The 21,825-nt window shown below is 43.8% G+C and overlaps 1 protein-coding gene across 8 annotated transcripts in view; it reads right to left on the minus strand.

Moving 5' to 3' along the window:
• The window catches only part of WASHC1 (WASH complex subunit 1), a 39,223-nt gene that overhangs the window by 6,098 nt on the left and 11,300 nt on the right, over positions 1-21,825 (minus strand). For all 8 annotated transcript variants that reach the window (NM_001006245.2, XM_046939212.1, XM_046939211.1 and 5 more), the window contains 3 exons: positions 21,218-21,371; positions 3,324-3,435; positions 2,485-2,631 (listed from right to left, as the gene is read on the minus strand). In NM_001006245.2, coding sequence (NP_001006245.2) covers positions 2,485-2,631; positions 3,324-3,435; positions 21,218-21,366 — 408 coding nt within the window. In that variant the 5' untranslated portion in view covers positions 21,367-21,371. The remainder of the gene's footprint in view (positions 1-2,484; positions 2,632-3,323; positions 3,436-21,217; positions 21,372-21,825) is intronic.

A 21,825-nucleotide genomic window follows, 5' to 3' on the forward strand; every position in this document is an offset into this window, starting at 1 on the left:
AACGCTGTGGGAAAAGACTGGGAGGTTTTGGTTTTTGTTTCCTCCAAATAACAGATTCCAACTCGTGAAAAATACACTGAAATCAACACCTCACGTTTCTGCAGCAGCAAATAGGCAAAAATACATGAGTGCATTGTTATTTAGAGACCCTAGAATCAGAGATTCAGGAATAAAGGTTCTTTTTGATCATTAATATTCATCTGGCAGCGTTTAATTTTTTAAGCACGAGGGAGTAGTGACGTTTCTGCAGAGCTGCTCACACACACTTAGCCCTCGAGTCAAATATTGTTTTTACTTCTCTCTTTGTAGATTTCAATTAGCACTGGAAGACCGTGCGTCACTTTAAGGGTGGGACGAGAAACCAACCATTACCTACATTTACTTATAAGTCTAATCTAAGGCAGTTATAAAAGCACCAAGTGCATTACTCCGAGATGTAAATCCTTTTAATTTAAATGCCACCAAAATGCAAGCCTTAAAATATCTAGATCTGTTTTGATATTTAGAATAGGTACCTGTCATCAATAATATCCCGCAACTGTGAATTCTACGAGTTGACACATCATTTAAGAATGAGTTTTCTTAAAGTGACGTGAAGACCGTAAGCCAAAGGTTCAGCAGCCTCAACGTACTGAAGTCATGGAGCGTGCTTGAATGCTCCAACACCTGAACGTGGTCATTTGGCACCCAGCAGGATCGTGTATGGTGCACTTCCAGACACCTTCCTCCCTCAGAGCCTATGGTTAACACTATATAAGTCATGCTGGCCTAACACAAGGACCCCATCTACAGTGTTCTTATCTGTCAGTGCTTATGTTACCAACCTATGCCTCTGTCCTCTCACCAGCTGAGTCTTCATTTGCTTGTGGAGGGCAAAAGAGAATTTCCCAGAAGGGAAGCATTTTTAAAATAAAATTGCAGAACCACATACAGTTCTAACTCAAATGCTTTCGCCCCAGAGCACAAACCCTAAGCACTCAGCACAGGCTGCCATTACTTACCCTCAAAATGACAGGAGCAGAACTTGCTTTCCTGGCGAGGTGTGAGTGTGTGCGTGTGTGAGCAAAGTTAGCAAAGGCCCCTGTGACTGCTCCCAGCAAAAAGGCCTTCATTAGAAGTGAAAACAGGTGGTGAGCCTCTGCTGAAAGCCCTGAATAATTGAGGAGGGTATAAATGCAAACATTAGACTTCTCTCTGTCACATTTCATTACTGCAAGGCACATCAGCCTCATGCTCAGCTGTGGATAAGAAGGCCTTGTCCCCCTGGCTGGTGTTTGGACCGCACTGAGCCCCACTGCACAGCAGCTGCCACTCTTGCAGGTCCTTCTATCTTTCACAAGCTGAAAGCCAATTGTCAGCACAGCACTGTCCTACCCCACAGAAGAGCTGTGGGTGACAAAGCCGCAGGCCCTCCCAAAAAAGAAATAGTCCAAAAGGAGAACCGAGTCAACAGGAGGAGGGGAAGAAGCACAAACATCCAATGGGGTCTGCAAAAGTCCCTGTGGTGATGGCAGCCTTGATTATGGAAAACAGAACTCTGCAATGGAACAGAGATCGCCTGGGTGAGGGGAAGGGTGGCACTGCAGGTGAGTGACATAGGCTGCAAAGAAGAGCACGCAGAGCTTACCAGAAGGCAAGTCGAACGGGCACGTCATTTGCCCTTTGTGGGACATTGCCTCTACCAATTAATTCTCTTTTCAGTCTCCTCCCCGCGTGAGGGTCTGTATATCAGCACCAGGCCCTCCCTTGCCAATGCCTGTGTACCTCTGCACCCCGCAGGCTGTCTGATGGGATGGGGCCATCAGACAGCCAGTACAACAGCAGTTGGCTTGCCCCACTGGCTGACAACAGGTCCCATGCAGCTGTGCCCTGGGCTACTGCCAGGCCTTGAAGGATGCACATACCCAGTTCAAGTGTGCCAGCTGTCCATTCGGCCAGCAACCCCGCTTCCCGGCCTGGCTGAAATATTCATAACTACCTCACTGTACAGAGACCTCAACTCCATTAAAACTCAGGAAGGTTCAGTGTGATAAAACATTCAGTGGCAGGTTTATTTTTGGGCCAAGGCATACAAGGATGTGGAAGCAAGTCTCTTAAGGGGAAGAGAGCAGGGAAGCTGACAGCTTGAACCCTGACCTGCCAGGAAGAGCACATCTGCTACTCCTGGCACAGCACACATGCAGTAACCTTTACAGATACCAACTTGTCCTCTCTTCTTTCCAACCCAGGCAAGGACACTTTGACCCAAATTGTTGGGGTGTTCCTTCACATCAAACCTATCACTTCTCAGACCATCCTAAGAAGCATCTCCCTGTCACTCAGTACACAAACAAGAAAAGAACTCGACAACACCACCTCCTTCAACACTACCTACTGCAGACAACAGCTGTTCAGCTCCCCACCAACACCTAAAACTCTGGTCCACCTCATCAAGGAGAATTCTCTTTCCTTGTTCATCTCATGGCCTTTTCTCCTCCTCCTTACCTGCAAGGATTTTTCATCCAGCATTCGGTGCTTGCTCTGGATCTTGTGTCTTGGCCATTTCTGTTTAGCTGGGTCTTCTGCACCAGCAAAAATCGAACAGTACTCCTGCAGCCGTTCAGGGGCAGGATACTTGGCACTGGAAAATACCTGAGGAGAGACAAGGAGGGATTTCAAAATCCCAGCAACTGAGCAATCTTCTGCTGCAAAAACACGTGGAGTAGATTAAGGCACATGAACTTTGCTGCCCATGGGAATGGAGAGCCTTGGAGTCAACAGGTTCCCAGGGGCTATTTCTACAGAAACCATCATGAGGGCCATCAATTTTGAAAGTTGAAGTGCCAAAAATTCTCCCTCTCTGTAAGCAACAGGAGGTAAAAAGGCTTCCAAAGTGCAGGAAGGGACCTGGAAACACTGTATTAAATACAGCAGGAATGATAAAAGGAAGACTTCCACCAGTTTTTACACAGCTCACACAAATAAACATGCACTGAAGGGGAGGCTCTCTAACAGCAGCCTCTATGCAAATAATGCAAGATTGTAAAAACATGAAATGAGAGGGTGTTGGGCATAGTGAAGCACAAAGCTGTTTTATTTCAAAGGTAGTAGCTAAAGCAACAACTCATATAGGCCTCATATGGCCAGGAGCTGGGTGGTCCATGGGTTTAAGGATCATTAACTGGCCTTGTCAGAATGGGGATTCTCATCCCAACTCCCGCTCAGCAGCAAGGCACAGAGAGGCAGATGGGCAGCATCTGTTTTTCTGCAGAGCTCGCTTCAGGGGTAAAGATAGAAGGTGGAAAGAAGGAGGGAAGCCATACAGCCTTCATTGGAAACACTACCTTAATAGCCTTCTTGCTGCCCTTGATCTTCTCAATCTTTGCTTGTGCGAGCGTGACTCTCTCACTGATTGCCTGAAGCTGTGCCCGGCTGGTTTCCACCCGCTGAGAGATCCTAAGGAACAAGGACATTGCTTAAGGGTAAGAATCCAAAGCCAGAGATTTTTTGGCAAGAGCCGGTGGCCACACCAAAGGGAAGGATGTGAATCTCAGCGGTCCGGATTGTTTCACAAGACAAGATAGTGCTGGGTCAGATACTCCTGTCTTGGTCCCGTTCAGAGTTTCTCACGTGCTCCAACGCGAAACAAGACAAATCTGTGCAACATTCTCCTCGCTGACCGAGGCACAGCACAGTAGGATGGAGAACTGAGCGCAGAAAACCCCGTGCTTCATTGCAGGTACAGCTAATAAGAAAGCCACAGTCAGTTATCAACCAACAACAACCTTCTCAGAAGAGACCCTCCCCCTCTGTACATAACTACAAGGTGCAGCCCCACTTCAAGCTCAAACGCTAACAGTTGTTCTGAAACTTCACCCCTTTAGCAAAACCAGCACAGAATATTTTTGTGGCCACGCAATCTTTCAGGAGAAACAGTACCTCATTTCAGCATTGTTTTGTAGCAACGAGTTCCAGAGGACCATTTTGTGCCTGTAAAAATCAATCTCAGTCTTATCTTTAAATTCCACCCCCAAGTCCCCCTTTGCATTTAAGCAGAGAACTCCTATGCTCTTTCTTCCATTCTGTCTGTACAATTCCTTTCAGTAACAAAGATGACATTAGCACTTCCCAACTCTACCAAAGCTGCCTTTTCGAGTATTTTCACCTGGTGCAATGCGCTCTCTCAGTACAAAAATGGACTCCACTAAAGGCTCCTGCTGGCTGCAGCTAGAGAAAAAACACAGTATGAGCAGCCAGTTCACCTCCTTTCATTCTGAAAGACCCTGAAAGACCCCCGTTTATTTCTCTAGCCAGCTTTAAGTGTTTCTGCTTGCTTATAACCACGCACCCCTCTTTCTGAAGGCATGAAAACCCTTCCTCGTGCACAGGGCAGGAAAGCACACAGCCCGTTCTACTCTTTTCGGAGAGGGAGATGAGCAAAACTGAACCTCATGAGATCCCGCCTCTCAGTAGCATCCTCCACTTCTCCATCCTTTTATTTTAAATGCAGCCTAACAGCTTGTATTTTGTACCAACACTGAGTGCAAATCTGTTCATGGTTTCCTTCCCACACCCTCTCGCTGACTCAGTGGAGGAAGTCCACATCGTTTATATACTTGATAGTTCTCAGAGTAGCTTACGTTGTTCCTTTCAGCGTGCATTTCCTAGCGCCTGTCTGCACCAAATTCCATGTGTCACAGGGCTGTCTCGCTGCCTTGCTTTGTTAAAGCACGAGATGCTTCCCAACGACCTAAATCTTTGCTAACTGTTCTTCCCAGCCAATTTCCCCACCTCACAGTTCACTTCTTTTGCAGATGTTTCATAATCGTATTGATTGACCTCATTCCCAGCGCTGCTCCTGGGGGCACCTGCCTATTTTTACCTCCTCCAAAGATGAAAAAAAAACCTGGTCATTTCTTTCTGCTTTGTCTCTCTCCCTCAAATCAATGACTTTTCCCTCTCACCTGTGAGCAGACCTCTGTCCTAAAAGAACTTAGCAAGGCCTTCCCGAAGCTCAAAGTAAAGAGAAGGTGGCAAACACTTTTAATCGGCACTCTGCTGACTCCCAGACCCAGGTCTCAGGGGCCAACGAGGCACACCTTTCTCTTCCAAAAGGAAATGTTAAGCAAATACCCATGCAAGCTCAGACCTGAAAACCAGTACCCATTCTCCACCCTATTACTCCAGAATGCAAGTAGGCCAAACGAGGCGGCAATTTCTTCTCCTGCTACTTGCCCCACAGTATCACCACTCCTCCCCCACCTATCACCTCTTCCTCTCCTTTCCCAAGTAACTCTACTACAGCTTCATCCTTCCCTTCTACTCCCAGATAATTAAGAGTGACTGCAGCCACCCATAGAACGGCACTAGCAGACAGACTGCCTGCTCCCTGCACAAGCTAAGGAAGCCATCCAGTGCCAGCTCAGGTGTTTCAAATCACTTTGGCTGCTCCCAGAAGCACGCTGTGATCTGTGATTTCTCCTACGATCCCCGCTCTAGGATTTGCCAGTCTGACATTAGGAGACCTGCCAAAAACCTTCACCTGAGATTCACCTTCACACAACACAACACAGAAGGAGTACACGCCAGAACTGCTTTATTTCCTGCTGACCAAAGTAGCTACCTCAAAATGATTAAACCCTCTCAATCCAACTAATCCATGAAATTCCATCACACGCACAGGCTCCTAGGAATGCATGACTGTTACATGAACACAGTTCAAGTTGCAGTCAAAGTGGTGTTTGTAATGACAAGAAACATGAAGGGCTGGAGGGCTGCGTACCCAAGGATTTACAGGGCAAAGTGTTCGAAGCAGTGCTGCCTCTGGACTTCAGTCTCCATTTAGGAAGGACTGAGCTACCAAGTGGTGTTCACATGAAAGGCAACGACAGGATGGGCAGAAAGGGTGAATGTTAATAAAATGGTTTGTTACTGCCCCTCAGAATCCTGTTCCCAGGCAGCTGAGAAAACCACCACCATCTTTAGCTACCCTGTGCACATCTTAGTCACTGCTGTGTTATTTTGCTCTCGGTACTTTTTTCTGCTTCAGGAGCTCCTGTAGTTAGATTCAATGCGACTTCAGAGCTGCAGAGAAGCAGGAGGCGCACAGGGACAGCCCTCCCCTGCATTGGGTACAAGGGAAAAGGGGGCCTGCAGGAGAAAGAATATATTCACCTGCCTTCAAAACCCAGGCACAGAGCCAAGCCAACCTTCCCGTCCCAGTGCTTTTCTTTGGGGAAGTAATACATGTGGCAGATTAAATCTATCTAGTGGATTATCTCTTAATCCACAGAGACTTTTATTTTTATCTATGCAGATATTAAAGCCAATCTTTCAGCTGCTTTGACTCAAGCTTTCACGTCCTCTGTCCCTCTAAAATCTTTATACTGTCAAGCCCCACGCACCCCTCACCTTCAGCTGAGGGCTCCCTTCTCCTAAAGCCTCACCTTGCTGCCTCATGTTCTTCCCCATTTTAGAGGAGATTCCCTCCAAGCACCCAAAGCAGCTCTCAGGAATATTCCCCCCCCCTCCTCACCACTGCCCTGACGGGCTGTGCATCTTCTAGCCCATCTGCAGCCATGGAGTTTATCATTTCCTATTATCTCCTTATAACTTCTCTGATAATCCTCATATTCAGGCAGCTACAGAGAAATCTCCTCTGCTTCATCTGTGCCTGCTCAGAGGGGAAAGATTATTGTTCTCTTACTCCCACGGGGAAAAGACACGAAGCATTTGGGATTTGGCATGAAAGACACAAGATGCATCCTGTCAATTACCTGCTGTGGTAATAACCACATTTTCCTCTTAGTCTCCAAGCACTCCACAGTGCCAAGTTAAAATTGAGATTTTTATCACCTATATTTGCTTAGGATCAGACAGCATCAGAAAAAAAATAGTATTAAAATCAGAGCAGGTTTGAAGGTAGGCTGGCAGGTTACCAAAAGGTGACTGAACAAAGCAGCTTGAGGAAAGAGAGCTGAGCTGGAGGGAAGTATCACAGCAGAAAGAGGTCCTTTGCTGTCCACATTCAGCACACACATCACCCAAAAGTGACAGGGACGACAAAACTTGGGATATAGGAGGGAGAAGAGGTGAAATCCACATCAAGGTGAATGAGAAAGGTGAGCCAGCAGAGCCTGGGAGCAAACCTCTCCAGACTACCAAAGCACTTCAATTTCATGTCTGAAGTATAAAAGTAAGCGATCAACCAAGGAGAAAGAACATTACAGAGCAGAATGAGAAACGAAGTTGCACAGGAGGATAAGGCAGCCAAAGTATTAAATTACTTTTTTTTTTTCCTTCTTAAATGAGGACTGTTCACACCACAGCAAGTCAGACTTCTGGTCTCCTCCCAGCCTGGGCTCCAGTCCTGAGAGATAGCAGGGAGATGCTCGGCATTGTTATTCTAAACCTCTAGGTACACACTGTAAATTTGTTCTATAAACCCTTGGCTTTTTGCCTAAAAGTCAAGCTGCTCTTTTTTGTTTTTTTTTTTTCCTAACAAAGAGTGGCTTTATTAAATTCCTCCCTTACTGCAGGAGGTGTGAATCACAAGGGACGGTGTTTATGGTTCTTGAAATTTAATACATCCCCAGACTCTACCAGGAGCCTGGTGCTCAAACAGGGTAACGGTGAAGAATAACGCTGTTGGCTGCCACCCATCCAAATTACTGGTAGCAAAACCAGCAGGGTACCACTGCTGACCAATGATATACCATCAGACCTCTAGGAAAAGGTTCAGTGGGTCTCCAAAAGGCTGGCAAGGTAAGGGGGGACCATGCGCAGCCCAGGGAAAGGAATACATTGTTCCATGGTGAAAGCAGAGCAAGATGGTGCTGAGACACTAGGTATCCATCTTTCCACTCATGCTAGAGAGCCCACTTCTCCCTGGGCCCCAGGAAATACCTCATCATTCTTTTCTACAGCTATTTGTATGCTGTGGCAAAGAATAACTGTAGCTTCCAATTTGTCTAAGAATCTCTTTGGAAGAAGGCCATGGCTCCTCAGGTTGCTGAAGCAATCAACTATCACCCCTGATACCCATAACTAAGGGCTTAGGTGCAGAGTCCACTAAGGCCAAAACTAGCCAAGAGAGCTAGGCTAGAATACCTTAGTGCATCCTGTTTGGCCAACAAAGAATCATGCTTTATGAGGCACTAGAGTGTTCTTTACAAACAGCCTTACTGCAACAACCAGCACAGCCAGAAACGGACTGTGAGAAGCTGGAGTCCCCCTCTCACCACTCCCACTGAATGACTCTACCCAGCAGCCAGCAACACTGCAGAATTGAGACAAAGAGGGCAAGAGAAAAGCTGCTAAAACATTTAGCATTTACAGCAATCCAGGGAAGCATTCAAAGCCAGCTCACAATGTCAGTTCACCTCAAAAGTCGGGAAGGCAAAAAGCAAAAATGTACACTTTTACAGAAAGCCAAACACATTCAGCCACTCAAAGAAAGATCAACTTGTTTGCTTTCTGCTCTTCTCTCTCCTTCATATTTAAGCAGTTTTTAAAGTCTTATTTCATGTCTGAGTAAGTGTAATCAGAAGCTGTCATCATACATCGTCTCTGGCAGAAAGAAATCCCAAGTGAGACAGTGCAATCAATGTTCCTTCCTCCATTAAGGGTTTGGGTATTATACTAATTAATGTTTATCACACTTTGATTGCTCCTTAAGCCTGATTTGCAGGTGTTCCAGCATTCACATATTGCCCCACTCCCGCAATGCCAAACAGCTTTGCAGCCTGGAGGGTGATGAAGGTTGTCAGGTTACCCTCAGCACGATCCGCTCTGGGTTGCCCTTCAGAGGTCATGTTCTCATCCAAAAGGAGCTTCACACGGTGAAGCAAGAACTTAATTCACTGGGAATTCAGTTTATACAGAAATGGAAACTGGTTTAGATTTTGACCTGTCATTGCAGCACCTGCTCCTCTGCACCACTGTTCTCCTCTCCAGAAAAGCCTTCCCTTTTTCCTAAAGGCCACAGACGAGTTCTTCCTTAACCTTCCAGCCTCCTACCATGGGCTGATCTCAAGGTGTACATCCTTTCTTTTCTTTAAAACAAATACATACTGAGTTGAAAGACTGTGTCAAATAAATCACATAAGTAGGTCTTTTAATTTGATTATACAAGCTGCTTTTTGGTCAAACTACTTTTTCCATGTGTTAGGATGTATAACCACAACAGGTTCTACCCTTACAGTGATAACTGTTGGGAAAGATGGTCTAAAGTAAGTACCATGGAAAAGAATGGTTCCTTCTACCAGTCCTACTGGAGTCTTATAGGCGACCTTTTGATTTCTTCCATTGGCACTACGAGAGCAAATACTGAATAACAATGTGGAGCTGTTTCCCAGAACGGCAGCTACAGAAATTGCCTTGAAATACCAGGCAGAAGATGCCTTCAGTAGTGTAACTGGTTTGTTAGCTATATAGTCTTCACTCCTCCTTGCAAACTTCTCATGAATCACCACAGTTCAATCTTTTCAGTAATAGCCTTAAGTGGTTTTTTTTTGTTTGGTTGGTTTGGTCTGCGGTTTTTTAAATCACTACTGAAAGGAAGGTTGCTTCTTGTTTGGACAGAATCTTATGAGACTGTCAAAAGGAAAACACTGAATTTTGTTTCCTTGTTGCTTGAAGTTACGCATCGTATTTGGCAAATAGCTTGAGAAGGTGTTTTGGCACCTTGTAATCTTAAATTAATCAACTGTGCACACAAACATGAGGTTTCTTTTGCTTCTTTCTCTCACCAGATGTCCTTTCTTACAACAGCCAAAGATCTTCATTTCTGTTCTCACAGATCAGAAATTATGCATCACCACACAGAATCACAGGAAACTTCAGCGTGGAATCCAGGTGACCCTGTGGTGAACAGCAGCTTTCAGCTTTCTTTGGATCACTGAGTGTTGAAGGAGCTCCTTCACAGTCTTCATTCTGGCACCATATCTGATTTCTACACAAACAACTCTTTCACTATGCCCTTTACTCTTCATCAAGATTTCACTCCACATTTCCTGTCAGCAGTAGTCAGAGAAGACAGCTCACTCCAGATGTAAATATCTGATGCGTGCCTTTTCCCAAGTGGGGTTGTGAGAGAAAAATGCACGACCCACCAGCCCAAATTGGCTGAAGCTTCTGAGCTCCACCTGAACGTGGTAACAGGAGCCCAGCACTTACAAGCCCACAGCAGCTTCCCCACCCTCCGTCTCACTTGGAGCCAGAGCAGCCCTGCTACAACACAGTGATGGAGTAGGGAAGCAAGACCGACATTTGTGGAGTCTTCTTCACCTTGGGAAAGGTAGCCCATATCACCTCAAGCATGCAGAACAAGATAACAGGCTGGTTTGTGGCAGAAGATCAGGAAGTTTCTTTTCATTCCCAGCTTTTGCAGATAGCATCTAAACAGTTTTAAATCAGTGTTCCTGACCAAGGTAAGCAACATCCAGCTATGCAACGATGATTAGAAATGATTTAGAAAAAAATCCCTGCAGGTTCTACTACACAGGCTGCAATGATGTAAAGGTGTTGTATTGGGCTTATCTGGCAAGGTGTTGGTAGCAGGGGCCTGCAGGATGGGCTCTGTGAGCAGCCCAGCACTGCCCCACGTCAGATCAGTGCTGCTCTAAAAGGTACCCATTGCCGCCCGAGCTGAGACATGAGCACTGCTGGGTGTGCTCTGGGACAGCAGATTTAAGGAAGAGGAAAATTTGCTGCACATCAGCAGCTATGGGAGAGGAGTGCAGAAACGTGAGAGAAAGAGTGGGCACTGAGGTCAGTGCAGGAGGTGCTCCAGGCACGGAGCAGAAGCTCCCTGCAGCCCGAGGAGATGCCCATGGAGGAGCAGGCTGTCCCCTGCAGTCCATGGGCACCACGTGCAGCCATGGAGGAGCCCATGGTGCAGCAGCAGATGAAGCATGAAGGAGCTGCAGTCCATGGAGAGGCCCACAGGAGAAGCCTGGGCCAGCCAGAGTGCAGTCTGTGGGGGAGCAGGGGTGGAGAGTGACCAGGACAGAGCAGCAGAGACTTAGTGTTATGGACTGACCATAGCCACTCGCTTCTGTTCAACAACGATCCTCCTCACCACCCTGTGACAACCAATGCTGCCTCACAAGATTCCCCTCCAAATTGTCTTACGAGGAAAATAAGCCCAACCACATTAGAACTGCTTTCTCAGAAATAGTTACCAGGTCTTTGCTAGTTAAGGAACCTCACTGCTAACTATACCTTTTCCCTTTCTCAATCATGCTTCCAATTTTAACTTCTCATAACAGATCCCTCTCTTTCAAAAAGGGTCTTTTTCTTTGAAAAGAAACATTTATTTCCTTATTTATTGCCAACGATGCTTTTCATTTCAAAACATTTGCACTTCAGAAACAGGATCTGTTTCATGTCACTTCTTCATTTTCCTATAATCAATTGCATTCACACTCAAATCTCAAAAGGCAACTTCCACGATATGCCCATCAATAAGCTAATTTGAGCCTAAGTGCTTCACAAAATAAAGTAACTTTTTATCAGGTTTTTCATCCAACACTTTTCCTGAGAGATTAAAGTACTTCTAAGAGATTTCTGGTTACTTTTCCCCCCAAAATTTTGGGCCCCAGAGGGAGGGCTTTTTGCAACTGAATTGAAAAGCAGAACCTTTCTGCTTTGTCTGACAGCTGCTCTATCATTTCAATGAAGCACTCCGTGGCACATCAGTGAACAGACATCACCTTGAGAGCAACTCTAGACACGATTTCATTTTCCTCAGCATCCTTCTAAATTCATCTTCCCTAAGCTGTGACTTGCAAACAGTCATTAAGAACGGACATACTGCTTTCACAGTAATACCAGAACAAATTCGTACAGTATACTTTGCAGTCCTCCCTCTTCACCACAAAACTTCCAGGACCATAAATTCATACATTTTGCTACTCTACTCTATTTGTAAAATACTAACACAATAAATATTCTCTCAGACCAATGCCTTCAGCAGCAGCTAATCCCCTAATCCCAGCTGACAAAGTAAGCATGAAGCATAACAAAAGGTATGATTTTGGCAATGGTTTGTTATTTATTTCATTTCCAAAACTGTCCATATGCTAGAAAAAACAAAAAGTCCTGCCTAGTGCTCAGGAACCCAGCAGGAATTAGAAGTTTCTCAAACTACCTCTCAAAAAAGTCACGTAGAAAAGTCCTGAGTTTGGTCTAGAAGCAACAAAATCCAAGATGTCGCTTTCAAAAGTGCTGTTGTTGAAGTGGAGCCAAAGAAATCTAGTCAAATCTACAGACAGAAATCTAGCCAAAGCAACAGACAGAACAATCAATTTTTAGTTGGGCTTGATGCTGAGTTACTGAAATGACAGGCATGCTAAATAAATTTAATTGATAACCAGAGAAGCTACTATTGCTGCACTAATGCTAGGCTGAAGAACAACAGCATTACCTTCTTTTCTACAAGTAATGTCCTGTCATCCCTCTTGGGTCCCTCAAGCGTTTCTTATGTTCAGCCTCGATGGTAGATCTAAAATTAAATTCCTCAAAGTAAAATAAAACCATGTAGTTGCCTTTTAAAATATGTATTAATCCAGAATAAGGATCATATTCTTGAATAAATTAAGAATGGCATTGAACTCAGAAGACACTACATTATCCTCCTGGGGTTTCTCTTTAACACACATTACTTCTAAATCCTTCATCCTCTCCTCTCCCTAATGGCAGAGCACAGTAGATTCCCTCAATAAATTGATTATTTGGAGGATTTACATTCACGAGTTCTTATTTTTCCTCTATTATCACCTGCAAATCGATCTGCTGTCTCCAGAAGTGCCGTTCTGTCTCAACCGTCAGCTGCATTTGCACCCAAACTCTAACCTACCCCATTCTGAAAAAGGCCAATGACAGCACCACAGCTAGTCAAAAAGAGGACTGCTGAAAGAGAATTTAATCCGCCAGTCAAGTGTGAAGAACAGACCTTTGGCACTCCTGCTTCCTTCCCCTACTCTCTCCACAGTGCACACACTACCATCTATAGAGGTGGGAGTCAGTAAAACACATTTCAAGCCTCTTGGTGTTATTTTCCAGACAGTTTTCTCCACACTAGATCCCTGATGGAAGTCATGCCTGTAAAACAAAGTGACTTGTTTGCAACTCTTCCTTCAGGGCTGACTGAATAGACAAAACTCATCCATAGGAAGAGAAAATGATTCCAACACATGTGTGAGAGTCCGGCATCTGAAGCTGGTTGAGAAGGTAGAGCTATCACTTTGTATAAGAAAAGAACAACATGACAACTGTGTCAGGAAGAGTGGGAGAATCAGACAATACTGCCATACCTGCGGGCTACAAAACAAGAAAAAAGGGAAAGATTTTTTTTGCTGCAAAGCACACACTAACTTGTTAAGATCTGCTCTTCTTTGGTTATTTTCAAAGGAGAATAATAGTTACAGCCATTTGAGGTAGTAGTGGGAAGAATCATCATATCATAGAATCATAGAATGGCCTGGGTTGAAAAGGACCACAATGATCATCTAGTTTCAACCCCCTGATATGTGCAGGGTCGCCAGCCACCAGACCAGGCTGCCCAGAGCCACGTCCAGCCTGGCCTTGAATGCCTTCAGGGATGGGGCATCCACAACCTCCTTGGGCAACCTGTTCCAGTGCGTCACCACCCTCTGTGTGAAAAACTTCCTCCTAATATCTAACCTAAACCTCCCCTGTCTTAGTTTAAACCATTCCCCCTTGTCCTATCACTATCTACCCTTGTGAACAGTTGTTCACCCTCCTGTTTACATGCTCCCTTCAAGTAGTGGAAGGCCACAATGAGGTCTCACCAGAGCCTTCTCTTCTCCAAGCTAAACAAGCCCAGTTCCCTCAACATTTTCTCATAAGAGAGGTGCTCCAGCCCTCTGATCATCTTACTGGCCCTCCTCTGGATCTGTTCCAAGACCTCTGCATTATTCTTGTACTGGGGGCCCCAGGCCTAAACGCAGTACTCCAGATGGGGCCTCACAACAGCCAAGTAGAGGGATACGATACCTGTCTGGATGGGAAAGTTCCTAAGATCATTTCCAAATCTCTGTTAACATCAACTTCTTGCCTTATTAGTTTATAGACATAACTTATTGCTGGACAGATCTCAGTCATTGCATATCCTATGAAATGGATCCAGTTCCTTCCAAACCACAGCCATCCAGAGCACTTCAAAGAAAGGAAGCTCGCTTGGCTGCAAAAACAGCAATTTCAGAAGAGCAGAAGTTTTGCTCGGGTCGGTCCTGGAGAAAGTTCTCGGGGCACAAGAACTGTGGAAAGGTATTAGAGAAGCATACTTAGCATTCACATGCTAAGAGACTCCGTCATGAGCACTCTTTGCGTTAGTCAGTCACAGGTACGGCTGGGATGTCAGTACCATTTCTGCTCTCCAGGCAGCTCCACTGAATTCCTGAGAGAACAGCACCATAGACAGATCACCAGCATTTCCACCCCCTGCCCATTTTTTTTTTCTTTATTTCTCAAAGGGCTCTTAGGTCTCTTCCTATGCAGAAAAGCCTTCTGCTTTAGGGGTGAGAGATTCTTTTCTCACATACCTGTACAGCGCTACATCACTATTATTTCTGGATATGCTACTCTCAGGCTCTAGGATGTTACCATTTCCAGCCATTAACAACCTCAGTGCATTAACAAATCAGACTATTTCTGAGCTCCATAACCTTCTACAAGCTACAACTCCATGGTGTTTGGACTTCATGCTACCTTTTCATTCCAGAAAAAGTTCAGTAAGCAACTAAGTCAATAGCAGAGAGCTATAAGCTCTTAGGCTTCCACTTCTCAAAGTGGTTAAGAGGTAATTATACCTCTATATTTTTTGTTACAGGACAGTTCACAAAAGTTTACGTCAATTTATAGCTGTTAAGGTATACAAAGTGACCCATCCTTCAACTTAGTCACAGCTCTGACCTCAAATTGACTGTGTTTTAAAATATTTGTTGAAATAAAACAATGTTTATCAAGGTAATTACTTCTCACCTTCACAAATGAGCTTAATGTTTGCTTCTTTTGGTCTTCCTGTCACAGCTTTTACTTCCGTAAATGGTTTTGAAATTGGCTTTATCTGTTTTGTAAGATAGCGAATAATAAACAATGGCAGCTACTACATGTGGCAACTCTCATGTTAAAATTGTAGCTCTTTAAAAATTGTAGAGAAGTCAAGATGAGCCGTAGGGAATCTATAGATGGTAGTAAACTCGTTTTAGCCTACAGATATATAAAAGCCCATTACAAACAAAAAGCAATAAAAGTTAAGTCAGAAAACCAATATGATCTGCATGTGATCGGACTAAATGTTTATCTGATTCTCTTTACCACTTGTCTTTTGTACTGCACATGCTATCTGTTTTGATCAAACTGCCTCACATTTCCACTAGACATTCTACCACCAGGAAGGGCCCCTAGAAGTATAGACAGAATCCACTCGAGTTCTGTTAAGTTTCAAATTATTGCCTGACTTGTTATTCAAAGCAGCCTTGAGATCAAATTCAGGAGTGGGAAAACACTTCTGAAACTTTTGCATTTTAATTCTTTCTCTCTTTTTTTTTTTTTTTAACTACTTACAGCCAACTGATATATCATCAGTTTAGTATGATTGCACCTAAGCCACTCATTTTATTTTTAGTAACTGAGATTATAGCTCAGACTTATGTTTCCTTTCATGCTCCTTTCAGCCACTTCAGCAGCCTGGACACAGATTTCCCTCATTTTGTTTTCAGACACAGTATGAAGCACTAAGAGCCCTTCTTCCCCAAAGAATGTTTTCTGTAGTTAATGCAAAGTCATCTCATGCTTTGAGAATGCTTTGCATTAATGCCTAGACCGAGTCTCTCAGTTATTCACTAAAACATACTTCTATTTGCACACTTACCATTAGGTGTGACAAGTTTAAGTCTGCTTGGAGGAGGATATTGAGGGTGAAGCACTTCAATCATTTCTTTAAATTGTTCATTTTAAAGTACACTGAAGGCTTCGTTAGCATAAAGAACGCTACAGCTTATCAAGTTCAAAGCCTGTCTTTCAATCTCTTAAAGCAGAACAGATTGATCAGTGTCTTTTTGGGGGAATGGGATTCAAAGATAAACAGACTGCTAGTGATAGAAACTGGTGTGGAAGAGCTGTTAGACTTAGAGCACGGGCTTAAGTAACCATCATTACATTTCAATGACAATGTCATAAAAGGAGCCTTACAGAATCAAATTTAGCATTCTGTTCTTCTCCTTCAAAAGACACATTTAATCTCTGGAAGTCCAAAAGACAGAGTTTTTCAGCACTTTGTGAAATGAGCAAGAATTCTGTCCAACGTGTTTGTTTCATTTTTTATGGACATATCTATCTTTTAAGGACTTAATACCATTCGGTCTCAACATTCCTACCACTCCAATTTCATTTCAAGCTGTGACAGTGCTCCCCATCTCGTCACCCCATAGAGTTGTCAAGGTATCTGAATGGAGTCTTGGTCTCAGATCATACGAAGTTTTAAGCTTAGGGATTTTAGCAGCATCCAGAAAGTCTTAATCTGGACTCCTATAGAACATTCACTATCCCTTCCCCCTCCTTGAGCACATGGTATGGTTGCTACTGCCAGTTGCCACCAGCCATCCAGGCATGCTGAACTGACCTTCTCATATATCAACTCTTAAAGCCTTTCACAATAGTTCTGGAACATCTCTCAAACTCCACTTCAGAAGCCTTCAAATTCAGCTTCTAGAAAACCACAAGAGCTAAAACAACTGAGCAGTTTCTTACAAACAGCATGCTACATTTATAAAGATTCCACATTAACTGGACACGTCTCTACAACAATAATCAACATCTGCAGGCAACTTTCCTCCCTCTGTCTTCCCCAAGCTCCATGTTCCCACAGCTGTAAACCATTCACCCATTCCTTTACATCACCATTTTTGATAACCTTCATAACAATAAATGACTACATCAAAGGCATTTCAGGAGAGAGATCTGAAACTAAACTAGACTAGCATCTTCTCTCAGATGGCCTCTGGGAAGCCTTCAAAGTACCATGGGGTGACTTGTTGCTTTAAAGGGTCTTGTCACTCGCAAAAGTTCAGGCTGGATACTAGAAAACACTTCTTCCCAGAAAGAGCAGTGCTGCAGTGGCACAGGCTGCCCACGGAGGTGGTGGAGTCACCATCCCTGGGGGTGTCCAAGAAACATTTAGACGTGGCACTGAGGGATGTGGTCAGTGGGCACGGTGGTAATGGGCTGACAGTTGGACTGGATGATCTTAGAAGTCTTTTTCAACATTAACGACTCTATGAAAGTATCTGAAGAAAAAGTGATTCTCTGTGCTAGAGACTGACTCCTGGTGCAAACCTATCACAATGGAGCCCAGTACAATGGAGCCTGCTTGACATCTCTCCTCCTGGTAAAATCAAACCATACAGCCAGCAGAGGAATAAATGCAATGCAGTGTTGAAGCTCTAAGACACAGCGTGCAGCAAAGGACAACACAAATCGCAGCAAGACTCTTCTTTGCAAATTTATATAACTGCTTAACTAATACAGGCATTTCAGAAATGCATTAGTTAATCCAAATCAAATGCTTCTAAATCAAATAAATTCTCACAGAGATATTTAGTCATTCATTTCCACTACCGATGATCTGGATTAATGACGGAGATAAATTTAAAAGAAGTGGGGGAACATCTCAATGTACCTCACAATTAAGGTTTTGTCTGCATTTTCTATTTCAAGCCAGACTGACACGCAATCATTGTCAAAGCTCTGTCCAGGGCACACATCTCACAGAGCACTCCCTGTCTATATCTCAGTGTTATTCCTGTCCCAAACTTTCCTTAGGGCTCTGTTGCCCGTGAGAAATTTTACATACTGCACAACTTATGATCTGATTATAGGCAAAGGAGACCACAACCTTGATAATGACATTCCACACCAAGTAATTGTTTTCTTTCTACTGCTACCACAGTAAATGAGATAACTCGGATAGGCAATTTCCCACAAATCTGTTATACAAAAGTGTACAGTCTGAATAATGAGCTGACATATTAGAGGTTATTAACATCTCCCGGCAACAAAAACTCTCTCCAGAAACTGAGAAATCCCAAAGGGCAGGCCTCGCTTACCAAGGGGGCATCTCAGAAAATCTAAACCCATCATCATTTTTAAGTACTTACCACAATAACATCTTTGTAAAAAATAAAAATCTACAGCACACAATTCCAACACAAGCTTTCACCCAGAAAACGCTGGTAATAAACAAATAGATGAGATACTGTTGATTAAATAAGTGTTTAAGTTGGTCATTCTGCCTACTGTGACCTGTGTCAAAAGCCCTCCTTAGATGTCCAAGAGTTAAACTCATATAGATATTATGCCAGATTGGATCTGTTAGAATATTTATGTTTTCAGCAGTAATTATATTTATTAAAATCTCAATAGCTGCAGGCAATGAATTTGGTCCTCTCTGCAGCTTTCACTGCAGATTAATTAAATGAATTCAGTTAACATACACAAAGTAAGAGCTTCTGTTACTCTGAATCACAACCCCAGGAAGTACACCCAGCCTCTTGATCTCCTCACACATTGGTATCAGCACCAAGTGGACAGGACTTCCTAAGAGTCCTAACCAGACTGTTGTCTGTATTGACAGAATACAGATACTGCCAGCCTGCCTGGATCAGTGCTTTCCCCCTGCAGAACATGGTACTTTACTGTTCTCCATTCGAAGGATGTAGGATGGGTCTCTGCTTCCATGGTTTAGGAACATGACCAAGAGAGATGCTGCCCTCTTAATGGTTCCATCTCACAGCCCAGGAGCACTGTTAGCAAGGTACAGATGTTTAATTGCTATGGGTTGCCAGATCTGCTCCCAGCACTGTCCCCAGTGCATCTCTGGGTCTCAGCTGTAATTGACCCTTTTTTTGCACCTGCACATCCCTTAAGCTCTACAAAATAATGAACTGTCCCAAGTACCCCATTTACCACATAACTTGCCGCAACTAAATCTAACAGCAAGTCAGTTTGTCTGAGAGCATTCTGAGAGATAACAGCTTGGCAGAAATTTCTCATGGTAATTTCCCAGAATATTTTTCCTACAACCACAACATTACCGCAGCTGCCCTCAGTCGTTCACCAAATGGAGAGGAAAACTTCACCTCCCTTGCACAAATGCCCTTGATGGACATTTTCATTTGAAGAATTCATACTCATCTACCATGTCAGCAACAACTCAAAGCAGAAACTCTGATGAACTAACATGGATAAAATAATTGTCTGTGGAAGGATTCCCAACTCGACAGAAAGTAAGGGAGATTCTTTCACCCTACCTTGCACAAATTACAAACTGGCTTGCCACTCTCAGAAGTGCAGTACCAACCCAGTAGTTTCTACAAAACAGTATTACAAAGATGCAGATGTTCTAATGCTGAAGTAACGAGTTTGACACACTCAGCTGAGACTGCCATAACGAACAAGTTTCCTCTCTGTCAACACTGCAAGCAAGTGTTTTGCAGATCAGAGCAGCCAGCTTCCCCAGATAAGGCAGCTCCTTCCTGGAAATGGGAGATAGAGCTGCCTTATCTCAGGATAGGGAAGAAAAAAGGTCACTCTTCACTAAAAGGCAAAGTTCTCACCTTGAAAGCTCTGCCCCTTGATTAGCATGGAACAACCAAGGTCACGGAACTTTTAATCAGATGCCTGCATAATTACTAAATCATTATTAATTATATCAGAGAGGCAAGACCTCAGAGGAAAGGCAAAGCAAACAAAAAGCCCAATGAAGCCTTCTCTGCTGTTGGAAAAAAATTGGTAATTAAAAGTCATGAGTGCACCGAAGAACGAGGGAACAGCATCGCAGTCACTGCTCAGGACTCAGAAGTGACTTGCATATAAAACAACAGGCTTGCCTCCCTAGGGAAATTACAGGGCACTGTACTGCAAAGCAGTGAACTTCAAAAAAAAAAAAAAAAGGGGGGGGGGGAGGAGCGGGCAGGAGGGTTGGGAAGAGGAAGAAGAATCACTCCTGCATTATCAATAGCCTTATTTGACCCACAGAGATGGACAGCACTGCCAATCAGTCCCAGGTTTGAGGGGTGCCTTCCTGATGTTTGTAGCAGCTCTGTAAAGTCATGAGTTCCCATACTGAGAAGTACACAAAAGAATGAGGCCTTGTGCTCAATTAAGTTCAGCCTACACACAGCCCTGTCCAGGAGCCCTTTAGCCCCTGTCCAAAGAAAGATTCTTCCAAAGTAAAGCCTTTATTTACCTCAGTGACCTGAGCTCAGCCTTCATGACTACCCTGCCCTCAGAGGCTGCCTTTCAAAGTACTGCTATCAAAAATTGAAGGACTTCAATCTGCCCTTAAAAAAGCAATCAAAGAAACAACTCAGAAGAAGAAAGAACATCGTATTCCTACTCACACCATAATACTAGGCAGTGATGAGCCCCACTGAAACCAAAGCAAGTGCTTTTGCCTCTCAGCTTCTGAGAAGACAAGCACTGATCTTCAGGTTTCTATATCAATGATATGACATGCTATCTCAAGGCACTGAGATATCAAAGATGGCTTCGGATGAAGACAACACTATATAAGCTATAATTTGCAAGAAAACCCAAGAATCTTTCTGATCTGCTATATAGGTAGTCTTATAGATCTATCTACCTAAAGATGACTGTGTGCAAGAAGTGGCAGGCCTGGGTTAAACTGCTGAAGACACCAGTTTAGATAGATTATAAGATCATGGTGAGAAGAACAGGCACTAACGCACTCTGCTCTCACAACAACATACGAAAACAGAAGTACAAAAGTAGCTCAAGAACAGCTTGTAAGTCCAGAGATCAGAACAAAGACACTCTACTCTACTGCTCCAAGTACAGTAACTCAGAAAGACAGATCTTCAAAATACTCCAAATAACAAAGTCTCCCATTTAAAACACGAGCAAGAAAGAATCAAAGATAACCATAGCTGAAGTAGCAATGCAATTTGTGGGAATCTGCAACTGAATTAGAAACTAATAACAAACATCCTCTTCCAAACACGAGACATTCAATTATGCCTAACTTTGACAGTACCTGAATCCAATAATCTTTTATTGAAGTGCATTCGGACCTTTTCTGAAATTTCATTGCTTGCCAACGCAATGCCTTTTCACTGCACTGGCCTTATCACAGAAGTCCATTTCCAAGTGCTGAATGCCAGCCCTCCCCAGCCCCTACGTGAAAGAACCATACCTGTTGAAAATATCTCCTGACACCTTTTGCAGGTACTGAAGTGCATCTGCCACCTGCTGAACAGCCTCTTCTCTGCGCAAGTCAGGTTGGATCAGGGGGACGGAATACGTTTGCCCTTCCAGAAAGTGCTTCTGGGCTACTGTAGTCATTGTGCCTAAAGGAAAGAGCAAAAAGAGCATTACAGTAAACACTCTTCTATTGTATCACAGCTTTTATTCAGAGACTTCACCCTCTGCCCGCCCAACTATTTTAGGTAGGTGTTTGCAAGGTCATCAGTGAGCTGATGAGGAAGGCACATTGTAAGGTTGATGTATTCATTTTTTTCTTAAACCCAATGTAGCTACAGAAAAGGTGGGAGCCTTTTGCTTGCCTGAATGATCTTAGGAACCACGATTTTATTTTTAGCATGATCACTAACAATTCTCTGTTCAATATTATGCTGAAAACAAAGGCCAAGCGTTGAAGCAAAATCAGTTCAGGCTGATGATTAAGACTTGTCAGAAATCACCCTGTCCTCTCCTCCCACTCTCACATTCCAGATGGATATATTTCAGGTCATGCAACTCTATTAGCAAAACGCAGTATTTCATTTTACACTTCTGCTCCAA

Source organism: Gallus gallus, chromosome 1 (assembly GCF_016699485.2).
Source record: "Gallus gallus isolate bGalGal1 chromosome 1, bGalGal1.mat.broiler.GRCg7b, whole genome shotgun sequence".
NCBI lineage: Eukaryota > Metazoa > Chordata > Aves > Galliformes > Phasianidae > Gallus > Gallus gallus.